General features: G+C 32.3%; 1 protein-coding gene across 1 annotated transcript; it reads right to left on the bottom strand.

Annotated features, from left to right (window-relative positions):
* Window positions 1–546: 546 nt before the first annotated feature.
* Window positions 547–15685, bottom strand: HELRODRAFT_191453 (hypothetical protein; the record flags this gene model as incomplete). The annotated part of the gene is made up of 32 exons (XM_009018429.1): window positions 547–822; window positions 1087–1276; window positions 1820–2047; window positions 2254–2466; window positions 3299–3352; window positions 3622–3709; window positions 4599–4700; window positions 4878–4947; window positions 5456–5595; window positions 5701–5817; window positions 5952–6037; window positions 6624–6734; window positions 7012–7155; window positions 7444–7563; window positions 7858–7990; window positions 8164–8229; window positions 8445–8554; window positions 8629–8746; window positions 9395–9456; window positions 9739–9831; window positions 10437–10634; window positions 10837–10936; window positions 11942–12055; window positions 12636–12754; window positions 12925–13027; window positions 13132–13326; window positions 13624–13765; window positions 14141–14262; window positions 14411–14501; window positions 14928–15000; window positions 15132–15184; window positions 15682–15685. The coding sequence occupies 32 exons, from the start codon at window positions 15683–15685 to the stop codon at window positions 617–619; spliced, it is 3765 nt and encodes a 1254-aa protein (XP_009016677.1). The 3' UTR covers window positions 547–616.
* Window positions 15686–18696: the final 3011 nt, after the last annotated feature.

Raw genomic sequence — 18696 nt, 5'->3', positions numbered from 1 at the left:
ATTCTTAAATGTGCCTACGACCAACTTTCTCTTTGAGACATCCGGGTCCCCACCATAGCGTTTTCCCATAGCAGATTTTCGAAACACGTTATAGAGAACTTTTTTCTTCTACGGCATTTCAGCCTTCACTATGGTGTTTGTCCACAGGATGTGTTTGAATCGATATTTATTGTGGGATAAATAAATTTGGCCTTGTTATTATTTTGTTAGCAGCTTTTTGAACATGTTGACTAAAGGTTAGCTAGCGGTCGATGTGAACTGTGAAGCGGTCGGTTGATTACATCGTTTACAATAATTTCAAATTAATCTAAACAATACGCGGAAACCCGTATGCTTATAAGAATAAAATACAAAAATAAAACAATAAAAACGTTTGGGTTACATTTATTTTAAACAACGCAGCCAATAATTTTACTTACAGCAACTCTCATTACATTTTCTTTCCACTCCCATCAACAATATAAAATTAAATACATTTTCCGCGATTTCGCCTTTCTTTTCTATTGGGGTTTTTGGTTTTTTATTTGTGAGATACTTGTAATAAATTTTGCTTTACGCCATTTTTTTCAACAAAAAAATTTACAAATAGAGTTTCCCAACAAAATGTTCAAAATTGTTAAATATCTGTTTCAGAATCACTTGACGTTAAATTGTGAATCCTATCTTCATCCTCATCATCATCCTCATCATCATTTCCTCTCAGTACTGACAATTTCATGCTTGCTGCGTGAAGGACGGTTTCTGCTTTTACAACAAATTTGCTTACATCTCTGTTTTGCGTCGTTTTTTTGGGTAGATGACAAGTTTGTGGTCCGTTTGCTCCTGCAAATTTTGAAAACTTGCAATTACAATCACAGTTACTATATATATATGATAAATAGTGCGAAGCTTAAAATCTTTTTTATTTTAAAATTTCGCCACTTGTTTACTATTTCAAAAACGCTAATGGTTTTTTCAACAACAAAAAGGCTTATTTAATGTCGATATTATTATTAAAACAAAGTTAGAGTATTGATGATCTTCACAAGCGAATTTTCATAACTGCCGTTTTCACACGCTTACTTCAATAAAAACATCATTTCTAACCATTATCGACCGGTTTGTTGGCAGACGGTAAATGAGGTTTGAAGATGGGAGAAGATCTACCGGACGACGCGGCCGACGAGGATTCACTGAGGTCCAATCCTCCATCGTTTGCCAGGTCGCGTATCGGGTGTTTTGTCTTTAGCTGCATTGTTGCTAAATATGGCATGTTTCTTACAAGGTGGTTACCTGACTGAATTAAAATTTTTTTAATATTGTTGTATCATCAACATTTTCAATCGGAACCGGCAAAAACATTACCAAGTTTTGGCTAATTTTCTTAAACTGAACAATTGCTGAAAAAACTAATAAAATATCTGAATTCTAAATGACAGTAAATTTCAATTAAAATAATAACAGTGTTTTAAACTGGTATCGTATTCTTCTTATTGTTAATTTTGCTAAAAGCGTCTATACAATTGGTGCTAGAAAGGGCCGGTGTATCATTGATGGATTTCAATAGCCTAATGGAGCGTATACATAATAAATACGCTAATTACCCGTTACAGCTCTCGGAGATTCTTCTCATGACGCAAGGCCTATACATTTTATTCCGTATGCATGGTGCAAGGAGCTCTTAGTTCAACGTTCAGATTGAAAAGTATTTTTCATTACTATGTGCAGCATTACTATTCTTCTATTATAATTAGCAAAATCCCTTTACCGCATTTCAATTTTACAGCTAAAAAACTCGGCATTTCAATTTGCCATGCTAACTTTCAAAATATTGACAAACCTTAGATTTTTTAAACATGCCGTCGCCGGGAATGTGGCTTTCATCGTGAACATCTTGTTTGTCTGTGCTGTTGCTTTCTGCTGTACAGGCTGGGTAGATGGAAGACCAGAGAGAATTAACATGCTGAAGTTTTGCGGTGTGGTGAAGGGGAAAATCATAAGCATTTTTTTCTTGCATTGATTTTTGGTATTCTTGACACTCGTGATTATCAGATGAACTGTCATAATGCTGATGGTTTAAGTTGTTATGTTAAAAATTTTAAACTAAGAATTTTAAATATCTGTCACATCGGTATAACAATGATTAATCAAGAATTAGCAATTACTACAGTAAAGAAATGTTATCTGGTGCTACCAGCAATTTAAGTTCAAACAAAAAAAAAATAGTTTTTGTACTAGAGATTAGTAAAAAATCTATTAAAAAATCGATCTTACAAAATGCTTGAATTTCTTGTTCTCACTACCGCTACCTATATAATCATTATTAAGCAAACTACTGGAGACGGTTTTTATTCCAGAGTTCGTAGGAGAGCGAGAACGTCGTTTTAGAGATGCCTTTTCAAGCCAGCCACCTCTTAAATTATTGTCGTTGATGCTAGAACTGTTGCAAGGTACGCCTTCAATCGGATGAGTACTAGCAGGAACTGCCTGGAACAACAACAATTTATAAAGTAAATTAATCTACAACAGCTTTCTACAAAACAGTCATATTTAACAGTCTAACAAAACTTCACAGTAGAATAACTTATATAAAAATAATTTAATCGCGGTAATTCATCAAGAAGTTTATACAGATAACACGGTACACTTATTCAAAAGTCCAAACATGAGGCAAAACGATGTCATCTGGTAATGCAAGAAAAAAAAGCGACAGGAATAAAATAAGCGCTAATAAGTTGTCGTTTGAGGTGCTGTTAGAAGTAACAAAAACAAATTTTATCTTTAATTAACGTAAACAACGTAATTATAACAAATGGGTAAAATTTTAAAAAATGTTTGGGTTTTGAGAAAAAGCACAAATTCGGATCATGCATTTTGAGATTTCTTTCATAATAATATTAACTTATCTGGCTGTTGCAAAAACAAGTCTAATAAAAAGGCACAAGCCAAAAGATTACAACACAAAGAAAAAATAACCACAAACTCCAAGACAACAGTGTCAAGATGTTGATACATGTTTTTCAGAACATTGTAAAGTGGAAGATAGTGAATAAACAGAGGAGCCAATAATGCATACTGTATTATACCGTTAGATCCGGAAGTAAAGGTTGATTAGAAATTGGTGTATAAAGGAAAAGTAATACCTGTTAATAATTTACGATTAATATTAGTTAATAAGCAGAAAAAGTTGAGCTGGATGGTAGTAGAAAAACTTGGGTGGATTGAAGAAAGTGATTCACCGAAATCAGGACGTTAATGACTGAGGATCGATTGATACATATGAGATTAAATTAAGTTTAATTTGCACAAAGTATCTCACAGAAGATGAGTGTGGAAGACGTAACGTGGTAGCCTTCCTCTTGTCTCTTGATATCTGTTGGAAAAATAGGTTGTAAAAAAAATAAATTTTAGAAATAATAAGATTTTTGATAATGGAATGCTTGTGACGGAATGTATGAACCAGCATCACAAACTGTAGCAGGTTACGCAAAGAATTAATGCAAGTGAAAGTGCTTAAATTTTTATATTTAATGATGATGTAATTGAACAGATTTCTTTTTCCCATCGTACATGATGAATTGATTAAAAAATTACCTTTGTTATATAAAACAAAAACAATAAAAAGATAACGATGAAACAAACCATAGTTGAATTCTTCGGCTTGTAATACAAAGTTTTGTACAAATCGAGAGCTGCACATCTCAGGCGACAATCATGAGACAGTCTGCAACTGAATACATTGGATTTCGATTTTAATATTATACTTAAAAAATATTAATAACTTTTACCAATTCTTTGGTTCAATAATTGTCAATTCAGCAAGTTTGCGGCAATTCCAAATCACAAGTTTGAACTTAATTTTTTATCAGTCGAATTTTTGAGCGAATTCAAAAGCACCCCGCACTAAATTTTTATTTAAAATGAGGCTAACAACTCCAATTATCACAATTAGATAGAAAATTGTTTAAACAGGTGAAATGTTCGCACCAATGACAAGTCAAAAACCCGTCAGCGAGATGATAAAATGCACACTTTCCGGTTCAAATACTGTCTGCTGTGCGAAACTCGGGAACTATCATATGTCGTACAACGCGTAGTATTGTGCAGTGAATGCGTGTACAAACAAAAGTCGATGGTGAAGCAAACAGTGAAACCACCTCACACAAAAACTTTTTTTCAAAACACTCATTACGAATATAAACATCCTTCGACGTTCAATTTCGAGACTAGCTTCGTGTCTTTTTTTCTAACAAAAAGCCAACATACTTGCCGTCATGATTTGAAAATTTCAATTGCTAACAACCTGAATTACAAGAAAGTTAAAATGGCTGTTAGGTATTTAAATATAATTGTCTTATTTCATCTATAGTAGGAGGTTCATGCAGGGAGCTGAACTTTCAGCTGACATATTGTTAAACTTTCGATAGGTATTGTAATGCAAAGATCTGTCAGCAATTTTCAATCACATTGTTATTAAATGTCATAATGACTGGAACACAGAACAAAACTTATCATCACCTGGTACTAACAAGAACAAGAGCTGTCAGTCCGTTACTTACTGCCTTCGTAACTTTTAAATAATGGCTCTCCAATTTTTGAAGAGATAAAAGTAAACTAACTTCAAGAGGGTCCATAATTTTTCTCTAACTGACTCCGTGTTAAGTGGACTATCTGTGGAGGTGAAGGGAGGACATTCGATCATCATGCTTATCGTCCTGAATCTAAATAAAATAAGTTATCGTTATAGCTGACCTAACAATTCATTTTTTAAAACTATGAGCAACGTGAGAACCAAACTGCAGTTCGTTCAATGGAAAAATATTAATAAACAATTTACCAAAATATTTAACAAGCAACAATAATAATAATTTCCATTGAAAAACTCAATCGGAACGCACCTTAAATAATGATCTGGATCACTTTCAATCAATTCAATTATCCAATTCAACAATGAGTAGTCAGCTTCATCTGCGTAGTGTAAATTTAAATTAATTTAAAAGTGTTTAAAAAATATTTACATTTTTATTCAAATATATATCTGTAAGTTTGGAAATTGAATCGTCGTGCTTATTTGAGCATGTTTGTGCAGTGTGCACGTTCATTTTGGATCGTTTGGCTTGAGTTTATATGCAACATCCGTGCAAGGTTATGGAGATGAATCGAATGTCAAAATGGGAGTTTTAAATGATCCATTATTTACACCACTTCTTTTATAACTTAAATTTTGTCTAAATATAGCAATATCATAACCATCTCATTTAAACTAATTTTATTTAACAATATAATTTTCCAATTATCTTCATCAACGTATCCAGATGTATCAACTTTTGTTATTTTTAAATTTCAGTTCTGGAAATGCATTTTAAAAAGGAAAATGTTTTGATGGTTGAATATTTTTATTAAAGAGTCTGCGTTCCACATTCGAAAACAAATAAATTTCATAAATGAAGTAAAAATAAATCTAAAATTCACTAACATGTTGTGTAATCGACAAGAGATTCAACAGCAGCCAGACGCACATCTATGAAATTCCCTTCGACGGCGTAGCTTTTAAAAGGACAACTGTCGACAGGCATGTGACCGAATTTCTGCAGCCTTCTCAGAGCTTTCAAACAACTTTCAGTTGCATAGTTAACAAAAATTAAATGACATTTTAAAATAAATAATGTAAAATGTGACAATATTTGAATAAAAAGAGAAAGTATTAATGAATTCACACACCTAACAGTTACGGTCAATTTGTACGAAGGCAACAGCTTTTCCATATTTAGTGCTCTAGTAATTTCTTCCAGTATAAGACGAGTATCATTGGTTAGGAAATCAGTGCTTGGTCCTGATCTGCTCAAGTGCAATTTGAATCATCATTAACATTTCTAATATTCACATAAATAAAAACCAACGGAAAGAAATCAATAATGAATGCATTGTGAATGAAAAAGATTTTAAAATCGTGAATAAATATGGGAACCTACCCCGTCACAGACACGCGAGTAATTGCCGGACTAACTGTGTTCGACAGTGATTCAATGAGACTGGCTCGGTAATAACAATCAGAATACTGGGTTGAAAATAAAATGGAGGCGTCAAGCAAGTTTATTACTTTATTATTTAGTCTATATGTGTAGGAATAATAAAGGAGTCATAAATCAATCAATCAAGCTTCGTTTTGCGTCCAGAGACCCGGTTTCCCGAGGTAGGACGTTGTTTTCTTTGCCATCAACTTTTTGCGCCAAATAAGACGATCAGTTGTATCCATTTCATTTAAATTGTATCCATTTCATTTTTAAATGTATCCATTTCATTTAAATTTAAATAAAGGGGTCATAAAGATTTCAAAAATTAATACAAATTATATAACATTTCAATAAAATATCCGAATACCTATAAAGTTTCATATTGAAAGAACTTCTGAAGTTCTATCAAAATACATTTCAGAAATGCCAAGGTGACAAAAAGTATTCTCTCAAACTGGTTACACAGACAGAATAAAAGTAATTGTTATTGAATGAAATTTCTATAAAATGTAAAGCTATTCAGGTCAAAACGGATAAAAAACTAAGTGTTACAGAAGTTTGAGCAGATCGTTGAATATAAAAATTATATTTTCAGCCTCGCAAGCGCAGCAACAACAAAAAGAGAATTACTTTATTCCTTGAATTGTTGTTGTACTTGAGCAGATCCAGCAGAAACTGAAGAACTTCAGAAGGGCATACATTGTGCACGTTTCGTAGCTGTGACATGGCTGAAGGTATCGTCTGTAATGTCATACATTTAATTATTCAACAGACATTCATAAATTCAACGCAAAGAAACAAATGCCTCAAGTTTAAAACTTCAACTAAAAAGTAACTCATGGTAAATATATTAAAGAGCTTTGCCGTAAATTTTTCATGAATAAACTTGATGAAAAAAGGTATAAAGGTACAAAAGCTTTCTCGTATGAGGCTTTGACTGGAAAGTTAGTTAAAGCCAAAGAATAAAATTGAAAAATACATAAACAACAAAAAATAAATAAAAAAAAGCAATGCAAACCTTTTGCAAAAAATAGTTCTGGAAATTATTGAAATTGTTTCTCCTGACAATGTTTGGACAGGAAGGAGCACCGAACATCTGTCTGAAGATGCTGAGCATGGCAGGCGGTCCAATCCAAGATGTGTTGTTCATTTCATTGGCCACCTGGTGTATAGAAAGTGTGTAAAGATGCCCACCACATTTCAAACAATTCTTCGATCATTTAACGTCAAGATCTACCAACAACTGAAAGACCATTAAAAATTTAGCTACAGTAAAATAACAGATAATATCAGAATTGTATGAAAGATTTCAATTCTGCATATGCTGCCTTTATAAAAAATAATTCAGCAAATTAAACTCTGGCATTCCAATAGGAAATAATATGGCTTAGATATAGGATGAAGAAAATCATAACAGCTGAACGAAAATGTTTAAAAACAATGTACCAACCTTAACAAGACAGTACGCAGCATCCTGCTTGACTCGATAGAAAAATTTTTCATTTTCAATGGCATATGTGAGAACATTTCTAGTCTTGCTTGTCGGGTATTCTTCTAACGCTGTGATTGCCTGAAATGTGAATTTATAATTAAAAAAATCTATTTAGTTAATGAGCAATTTTAAAAGTAAAATATAAAATATCATATTTGAGATGATGCAAGAGGCCTGTTCAAATATTTAAACTTACTAAATCAACGTTTAAAACATTTTTACGTAGCGTAATAAAATTTTATAGGCAATAAATTTATTTTCCCATATAGGTTCAATCATAAGAGTTTGTTACAAGTTTGTTAAAAAGCTATGAAATAATTATAATGTTTGAAACTCTGTAACGGATGGTCAATACTTGCAAAGCAGACATACATTGTGTTGGGCAACGACGCACTTCTCATGTCTTAACATGTAGTGCCACATAAAGTCGGGCTGTTCAAACCTGATGATTCGCAGAAGCAGCATGTCAGGATCGACACGCACCCACAAGACTGGAGAATCAACACTGTTGAAATTTATTGTAGAAATATTTTGAAACCTCTGTAATTACATCAACAATATGCTAACAATCATCGTGCTCCACTAAGGTTAATAAAAAATTACCAAAAAATAATGAAATTGAAAAAAGATTGACTAAAATTATTTGAGTATGAATGAATGTTAAGCGAAGTGACGAACTCAGTGTCATCGAGATTCATCTCCACTTCTTCGCCAGTGCACAGCGGTATCTTCTTCTTCTTCTGCCTGTCAAATGTCAAACAGAAACTATTTCTTAAACATTTGAAAAATTTTCTCGACCGATTGCCATTCAAAAAATTTTTAATAGTTGTAGCTTGCAAGCAAACATAAGCAATCAACAATTTTGCTAGTAGTCAGGAAAAATTAATCAACGATGATAAGACTATCAATGAAATACCAATGAATTATCTCGTACAAAAAAAAAGAATAAAAAGTTTAACCTTCTACTTTTCGAATGACAGGGAATCTCAAACTTCGATTTGTTTTCCTCCACCATGAACTGATGGTTGAATGTACCGTCCAACTCTTGGATTGAAACAGTTATCGGACCCTGCACAAATCAGTAACATATTCAGGACGCCAATCATATATAAAAAAGTTTTTCAAATAGTAAGAATAACAAACAGCATATTTGAGCAGATTCTTGGATGCGGAGAAGTCTTGCTTCAATTCGAGTTCGACGACATTTCGCTTCCTATTGAATGTAAAGTTGCCCAGAAATTGAACTGAACCTCCTTGGAATCTAATTAATTTTTAAAATTATTTCGATTAAAATTAATTATAATAATTGAGAAGTAACAAAAACAGTTCAGCGTAAGTGTTATTATGTGAAAAAGAAGTAGGTAGATTTGTAAGCATTTTATAACTGCTGAAAATGAAAAATGAATGAAAACAAATAAAAACTAAATAATAAAGCAAACAATAAAGGAAAAATAAATAAACAAGAGGAATTCTAAAAACTGCGATAAATGTACGCAGCTGCCCTAAATATATAAATAATATTATTTGGTCCCGCTGTCTTTGAACTACCATTTGAGTGTTCTTATAATAAATATGTGAGTGTATGGAATTTATATCTATAGCGCTTCATTGTGTCGTGGAATCCTTCTTTTCAAATTTCTTGAAAATTAAATTTCCAATCAATAATGAATGTACCATTTCTGTTAAACTGCCAAGATGATGCAAATGAAAATTAAAAAAACCACATCGCACATGTAAACTTGTTTGCACCAATTTACATGGTGGGTGGTGGTAGCAAATGTGTATGAAGACTGAAAAATGACGAAAAAATATAGTGCAATATAATAACAACAATGTCAACCAATCACAAATGTTAGAAACATTCACAGGTTACCATGCAGAGCGGAATATTACTTTAAAAATTACTTACACCCACTGGTTGAGGAATGCTTGCACGTCCTTTCCTGTTACCGTTGAAATTGACTTAAGAAACTGAAAAATATTATTTTATCTTTATCAGTTCGTCATGATATCTCAAAATAAATATGGCCTTTATTCAGAGGGAAAAATTATCATATGATGCGACATAAAAAAAGAAGTGTATAGTATAAGAAGGCTTGACATAGCCGGTGCAAGGAAAGCAAAGTTGAATGGCTTTAGATCGAGTAACATAAAGGTTAAAAACCGACCATTCAAAGTTGAATTCAATAATGAGAAAAGTGAAGTTTTCATTATTACAAATGAAATATCAAAATATGGATGAAAATTACTAACGGAATTTGTAGAAACAACCATGTTGTTCCAGATGTTGAGACTGTATTTCTGCTGAGATGCTGAGGTGGCTAATGCAAGTATTTTATTCATGACCTGTGAAGGAGAAGAAATAAAGAAGAATGTTTGAAAGAATGATCAACAGTCACTCCAGAAAATTAAAAAAAATTTCAAACAACATAACGAACAAGTCAGAAAAGAGCTTGAAGTTCTTTGATTGGACGAATAAAAGCAATTTTAGCAAAACAGAAACAGGTCAGTCCAAAATTTACAAGTCACAAATAAAATTAATTGAAATATTGAAGAAATTTGAAAATCATTTTTTTTATTCCGTTTCTATCAATCGTCTAACTGTCATGCAACAATCATGCAACGATCATACAACAATCATGCAACAATCATGCAACAATCATGCAACGATCATGTCATAATCCTATGCAATAAACATGTAACTATGCAACAAACGCGTAACATTTACATCGTAACAAACATGCACCAGTTATGTAACCAATAATGAATGCTGCTGTTCAGAAAATATTTAAATAAACTGCATATTCTGTTATTGTATTGTCAAAAACTAGACACTTGTAATAATGACGTGACAATCATGTGCATGGAGACTCAATACAATGGAATGCAGTGTTCAACACCGCTATATAATCAACAATTTTTGCTTAAAATTCGTTGAAGTAATAACTAACCTGCAACATAAGTTCTCTGCCAACATACTTTTCCAGCATCCTCATGACGAGGCGAGACTTCATCTCATAAATTCTTAAATAAGCAGGCGAAATGGTTTGTGGCTGTTTACTTGATTCCCACAAATCTGCCACCAGCATACTGGGATCCAACACAACTGGACTCTGCTGGCATTCAAATTGGCATACTTCCGTCATGTCCTGATGTTATGAACATTTGGGAAAAACGTTTCACGAAAGAAATTGTTTGTTGTAATTAATGAAGTTATTGATGTTAAATTTGCAATTACAGCAGAAAATTTTGATAAAAAAGATAAATCAAATATATTTACAAAACAGGAGGGAACACAAATTCAGACAAAACTAAGAAAAACTTAGAAACAATCTACTAAAAATAATGTACCTTAACTACAGAATAAATATACTCGTTGTTCCCAAAAACTTTAACATTGTAAAGTCCTGCGAGCAACGAGGCAAGTCCCTTCGTTAGCCATGCATCACACCTGAACAAAGTTAGCACAATTATTATAGAACATATAACTGTTTTAAAATATTTATTCGAAGCTGTCAAAATGAGAAAATAGTGTAACTATATACTGATGAACTGAAATAGTTTTGAAGCACACATGTAAAATAAAAAAACGGTAGCCCCGAATTATTTTGATAATCTCTCTCTTCTCTCTCTCTTGCTCTCTCTTTCACTCTCTCTGTTTGGTCCACAAAATGAGGAATGAGATACATTAACTGCTGTTCTCTTGCATAAAGAAAAACTAAACTCAACATGAATCACTAACAATCTTTATATGTTCCCGCCCGACTCATCTTTAAAATTTTTTTTCTTTCCGACCTCTTTATTCAATATATATTTCTGTATTGCAACGTCATCATCTACTAGTTGCCATCAGGATTTCTTTTCACTCATTATTTTTTTTAGCCCACCAACTACCTCCATTTGTCTTCTTTACCTCAATTTCAAAAATAAGTCTCAATTTTGGATAATTTTGTCCAAATGTCCAATCGGAGTCACGAGCACCGGCAGCATATATTGTCATATATTGTCAGGCAGACTTAGGACAAACCTCATTTGAGCAAAGCCTTCTTTAACATGTTAATATTCATATAATACTGAAAAATTTTTTCTTTTCTTTCAAACCAAGTGTCGTAGACATACACGTTCCACGCAATTTCAAAATCTAATATTCTGTGCTCCCTCTCCCAACACCCAATTCTAATTATGCATTATTTAACATCGGCCTCTTTCTTCCATCGTCATCCAAGTCTATTTCCATTTTCCATCAAATCCATTTTATGAATTAATAAAACAGGGACCAAGAACAAAAAATTAATGAGTAAAGCAGTAGTTTCCTCCAACAGCAAAGCAAGCATGTAATTTAAATAACATTGGAATATCCTAAAGATGCGTCTTCAAAAGTTAAAAATTAATTATGCGTAACAAAAAAAACCAGCAACAACTTGAATGAAAAAAATTGTAAATCAATATAACAAACCAGGTGTGCATAGATATGAAACAGCCAAAAAACTGCTTGGCTACAGCCTCTGCCAGCAAACGTTGGGAGATTGGAGTTTGATCGATGATGCGTTTTGAGTGCAGCAGGTTCGTGCTGTTGTTGAGGCAGTTTAATAATTAAGTTAATGGGAACATAATTTTTTTCACAAAATACATCAGTCCTATGTAATTCTTCACTGGGTTCCTTCAAAAGTACATCACCCAAGCAAACTCATGTTGGACACTTATTATTATTATGTGTGCAGTTTATTCAGCGGCTCCTCAAGCCATTATGAACTCTTATTAGGCTAGCATGAAAGTTTTCAAATATGTCAACAGCAAATAACAGGAAGTAAGATTAATAGTGAGAAAGACAATAATTTTGCATACGCAACTCAGTAAAATAATTCTAAATTTTATTTTATAAAATTATCAAACACACGACAGCTAATGAACTCAAGTCAACTAAAAATTTTTAAGAAGAAAACCGTAAGTACTGAAAAAATTTTTTTTAGCTACGCAACTACTTCTAAATATTCAGAACTTCAAAGAGTTGAATCAAATAAATTTATTTGTAATATTAAAAATAATATTTTACTTTAAATCTAACTGAACATTTTTCATCTATCTCCATCAATATCCAGTGCCCATTCAATCATCACATAATAAAATATTGGAATAAAGAAAGAAGTAACCTGCATATAGCCATGGTAGCATATGGTGACACGTCATCGTACGCCATGTCAATGAACACTTGTTTGTAGCAGGTATATGGATATCGAGTTGACAGTAACTCTTCGTAAAATTCAAAGACCTGTCAAATAGAAAAACTTCTAAATATAGAAAAGTTTATAAATTTCATTTCACCACTTACTTACCTGGTGACGACCGATGAGGAACAATTTGCAAAATAAATTAAAAAAATATACTTCTAAGATATGTTACAAAATTTAAGAAAAGAATGGACAGAAATGGACGAAGAACCTCGTGCAGGAAAGATGTGGTGTGTTTTAGGATGGGCAGCAGGTGGGGTAGGCAGAAATTTGTCACTTCGTGCATGTTAGGATCAACCCAGACTTCAAATGGACTGGAAAAAAACATTTTTCGAAAATTGAAATAAAATTTTTTAAATAAAATATAAATAATTGATAATTTTTACATTTTTCAAAAATTTAAATTCCTTAAACTGACCCAATGGACAGTGCAATGTTTGGAGCGGCCGTTGGAGTAGCAAGATAATAGTGGTATGTTTTTTTCTTCAGATCAGGAGTGTACACGGTGTCAACGAGTTCTCCACAGCTGACTGCTATCATGTACATGCTCACAGTAAACTCTAGCTTCCACGTACAAACTTCTGAATAGGAGTCAATGCATGGAAACCACAGTCTGCAAAATTAATCAAGAATAATTGGCTTTAAATTCAAGGAATATGTGTGTCTATGGGTATCTATTTATGTATATATAATTGCTTTATTTGTTTATATTGGAGAAAACCATCAACTGCTGGATTGACTCCTTTTTCACACTAAAAATTATTAAAAATTATTATATTATTATAAAAATTCTATTATTTCTGCCTACCCCACCTGCTGCCCATCCTAAAAAACTAAAAAATTATTTTTTTTGTTGTGAAATAAAATGGATGAAAAAAATACATCGGTTACTTCCAAAATAAAAAAATACCTAGAAGAATTTTCAAGTCCAAATGAGAAAAGATGAGCACCTCTGTCCAACAACGTGCCATCAAGATCGGGCACTACAAACTTTATCCCACCATCAGGTTTCACCAAAGAAAATTCTATTATCACCCTGAATGGCTTCAATTCTGTAAGGGTAACGTTCATTCACAAATTATAGATGAATTCCAACAAATTTTTTAAAACTTGAATATCTGCCGCAATGAAACCCTGTTGAAATGGTTTTATTTATTGTATGTAATTTTTAAAAACTGATACAAACTCCAAACAAAATAAATTGAAATAAATAATAACACACAAACAGAGAGGCTTTTAAGAAATAAAAAAAAATTGAAATAAATGTAAGCTAATCAAAATTTATTTGATAGAGCAATGTTGAAAATGTATTTTATTTATGCCATAATAATAACAACAACAAAAAAAATATGACCCTGATAGCGTTGTAGATGATTTATTATAGTTATAAATTAATCAAATAAGAAGAAAGGCCAACAAACACCAACCGAGAATTGAGTTGTTCAACTCAGGTGGAAGCTTGATGCATATTTCCCCGCCACCACCCTCATCTGCATCGACATAGGATACCGCCTTAGAGTGACAGGACTCAAAAGATTCAAGGTTCTGACTGGAATTAAAATTGATTGCATATTTCAAACAAACACAATGCATCATTGAGATTTCTTACAGAAGAACGAATATGATAGACCATTGACACTTGCTACATATTTGAATCAAATATAATATAAATGACGGTAACGTGGTCACGGACAAACCTGTTTGGTTGATTTTGACAGATATTGATTGTGGGGTCGTCGTACGTGTAGGTTGGTTCAAACTCATCATTGATTGACAACCTGTGAATTACTGAATGTCGTGCGTGAAAGTTATGAGGACGGAATCATTATGGCATTCGATGATTCTATTTGCGATTTAATGCAGTAGTTCTGAAGCGTAAAATTCAAAAATATAAATGCTTCATGCAGTTTATATGTAATGTTGATATAAATAAAATTGTGCAAATTAGAAGAAAACATGATTAACCAGCTTTAAAATACATAAAAAAAAACATACCGGCATCACATCCATTCTATTTCCAAAGTAAAGCACTCTTAAAATAACTTAGTACTCATTAACAACGGTTGATGGCATTTAGATAAGGAAAGTTCAATTCAAACTTTCAATAATAATAAAAAAAATTTATGATTTTGACATTGCACACTGAACCATAATTGAATAATTTATATTCTCGACAGCACCAAAACATTATGAACAAGTGAACGAGTGACTAACGACATTGCTGGCAGTTGATGTAGACTTGCTTGAGGTCAGTAGTGAGAGGGTGGAAGAGCATGTCAACGTAGCCCTGCAAAGTTGATTGGTGGCTTCATTCAATCAATTGGTGATATTTATTAATTTTACAAATTATATTACGCCACGAAAATCTCAAATAAATTTTGCAAATGCAAATAATGAAATAAAATAAGGTCAACTCACCACAATGGATTCCAACTCAAAATTGAAGCCAGTTAAGCATAGTACTTGGTGGGCTGTGAAAGTTAAAATTAGTGCACCACATACGTGAAAACATACATACAAAAAAATATTATATCTGAAAAATAAAGTAGGTCCTTGTTTATGTTTAACAAAACCGATGCTTGATAATTGCATATTTTCGTTTGATTCTCATTCAAAACTGGCAATCAATCATTGACATTTTAGCATGTGTATTAATTAGTGTTGTAACTTTAAAGTTTTTTCCAAAAACATTTTGCAAAAGTAAAACCATAAAAGAAACTTTTGTTTTTATTCCGTGTTTCATAAAAAAAATTTTAATTTATAGAAAAAAACTTTCTGATTTTAAATGCAAGTAGCAAAACAAACTAAATCTGTCTGATTACTCATTCAAAACATCTTGAAATTTGAAAAGAGTTGATTAGAGTACTGATGGAATTCCTATATGAAAATAAAACAAAGAGTCATGTTGGAATGACATCTTTTAATTCTACAAAAAAATTTTAATTGTTGTTTTAATAATCCGACACACCCATGCTAAATTATAAAAAGATTCAAATTTAATTTGATGTCCTAGCCACTTTTGATTTATTGATATTCATTGTGAAATAGAACAATACAGTTTGATCAAACAAGAACAGCGCAAAGTGAAATCAAAAAATAAAAATGAAGCGTGAGTGATTTGAACAAAATAATTTTTCAAAAAATTTTTATTTTTAAAATTATTTTTAAAATAATTTTTTTTCAATAGAATGTTTAAATAATTTTTTGAAAGTTTTGAGTTGAAATTATCATTTAAACTTATAATAATTAATCTTTATATTAATTTTGTAAAAATGTACTGCATAAATATAAAACAACCAATGAAAAATGAATCATAATAAAACTTAACAATTTTATTCTAAATGTTAAGCTTTGTGTTTAAAGGCTCGACACAGTTACATTTGTTTCATTAAATTGCAAATTACACACAAAACAAATTTCAGCCATCTCAATGTCGAATTCGTCATACAATTCTCACGCTTTTTACGGTCTAAACGTCAAATTGGCCAGTGTGTCATAGTTGGATAAAAATTTCTCACACCCAACTCTGGGTTTCAAATTCCAGAAGATTTTTTTTTAAATTTTTAATTTTTATAGATAGCGTCACAGCAAAGTTTTCGCCGTGTGATTTGTATGCCTTTTATACTTTTTATAGCCTCTTAACACCATATTTGGCCTGCGAGTCTATCACCCAGTCTTCATAGTATTACAACATCTGATTCACCGTGCGGGTTTCGGGTTTCTGACGCCTTATAGTATCTCAACGACGTATTCGCCGTCCAATTTTCACATAGCTCTGATCATAAGACTGAGTTAAAGACTAAGACATAAAAAATAAAATGAGAAAAGCACTAACATAGTCTATAAGGTCTGCCATTTTCAAACTTCCAATGTTCTTTTCGCATGACGAAAATTAGCGTATTTCGAAAAAAATGTTAATAATATTAAAAAAACAATAAGAGATATTCGTGAAAATAGTTAACACAAAAAATAACTTATCCAGACAAATTGGTGAAAAATGTTTATTGACTTTCTAAAAGGAAACTTAAGTCTTGTTGAAATAAATACGGAAACATGGAGCTGAAAACTGATCATATATGTAGAGATTATAACCGATCCATTACCATGAAATATTTTTATTCTATGCATATACAGATTTTTTTTATTATTATTCTTTAAAAAGTCAAAATCAGACAGACACAGGCAGAAACTGTTACAGCATGAAAGGCACTAGCATAATCAATCAATCAATAAATCAATTAGCTTATAAAGCACTATTTCCGCGATGTTCAACAGCGTTCCTCAATGAATTTTAAAAACAGATGGGTCTTGAAATTTGCTCTGAACTTCGCAAGTGATAGAGTAGTCAAAGAAATAGGTAGAGAGTTCCAGAGAAAAGGACCAAAAAAAGCAAAAGCAGATTTGGCAAAAAAGTGTTTAACACGAGTTAAGAAAAAGCGAAAAGAAGAAGACGATCGTAAACCGGGGCGTTTAGGTTCAATTAATATATCCGATAAATACTTAGGAAATAGTTTAGATTGAGACTTATACATGAACGTGCAAATTTTAAAAATTATTCTATATTTTATAGGTAGCCAGTGCAAGAGAACAAGATATGGAGATATATGAGAAAAGATAGGGGCACGAGCAACTAGACGAGCAGCAGAGTTAAAAGCTTTACTTAAAGGATAGAGTATAGAGTCAGGAAGACCATAGTAGAGGAAGTTACAATAGTCAATCCTAGATAAGACTAACAAAGTAACAAGAAGGAGAAGAGTAGGATCATCAAGAAAATGCAAAAGTTTTTTTATTCTACGTAGATGAAAGTAAGAGCTTCTAGCAACACTATTAATCTGAGAAGAGAGAGACATAGTAGAATTAAAGATAAAACCTAGACTACAAAACTTATGAGAGACATCAAAAGTTTTAGAATCAGGTAAAATAATAGGAGGAATAGTAATAGAGTGTTTAGATTTATTAAAACAAATTAATTCAAACTTAGAAGGATTAAGTTTAAGACATATAGAGTCAGACCAAGCGATAATTGAAGAAAGACATAGAGATAAATTATGAAGAACACTATTGAGATTAGATGGAGGAAAAGAAGTATAAATGTAAGAATCATCAGCATATAGTTGACTAGAGAAAGAAAAGTTATTAATAATACGAGGTAGTTAAGAATTATAGAGTATAAATAGAAGAGGGCCAAGGATAGAACCCTGAGGTACCCCGAAAGTAAGAGTAGAGGAGTTAGAAATAGAATTATTGAGAACAACAGAAGAAAAACGATTACAGAAATAAGAAGAAAACTAAGATAGACAAAAATCAGTAATATTAAAAGAAAGATGCAGCAGTCTCAAGAGAATAGTATGGTCAACAGTATCAAAAGCCGAGGAAAAGTCAAAAGCAAGAAGAAGAGTAAGATTACTATTGTCACTAGAGAGAAGGATATCATTGTGTATTTTGAGTAAAGAAGTTTCAGTACTGTGAGCAGGTCTGAAACCAGATTGAAATACAGGTAGCAAGGAGTTAAAGTTTAAATAGGATGACAGTTAATTAAAAACTACTTTTTCTATTATTTTAGAGATGAAAGTAATATTAGTTAAAGGTCTATAATTAGATAAAGAGGTAGGATCTAAGGATGAGTTTTTAAGAATAGAAATAACAATAGAATTCTTATACAACAACAACAACACACGTTTAGACGGCATTTTCCCTGAGATCGGGGGTTGCCGTTTGGCTACCTATGATGAAACCGAAATACCCCTCGACGCCATCCACATCTGTCACTCGCCTCAGTATCACGCAACCCCGCTTTCACCCTGTCCTTCTCCACCTGCTCTCTCCATCCCAATCGCGGACGACCCCTTCCTACCACTCCTTCAACCTCGAACTCCAACGCTCGCCTAATCCCGACCCTTTCATCCCTTTTCAACACATGTCCATACCACCGCAATCTCGATCTCCTTATCAATGTCACAATGTCCTCATTCAGTCCCATCAT

This window comes from Helobdella robusta (genome assembly GCF_000326865.2).
Source record: "Helobdella robusta unplaced genomic scaffold HELROscaffold_21, whole genome shotgun sequence".
In the NCBI taxonomy this organism is placed as follows: Eukaryota; Metazoa; Annelida; class Clitellata; order Rhynchobdellida; family Glossiphoniidae; genus Helobdella; species Helobdella robusta.
Note: the sequence above shows the minus strand (reverse complement) of the source record. Positions and strands in the feature narration are given on the sequence as shown.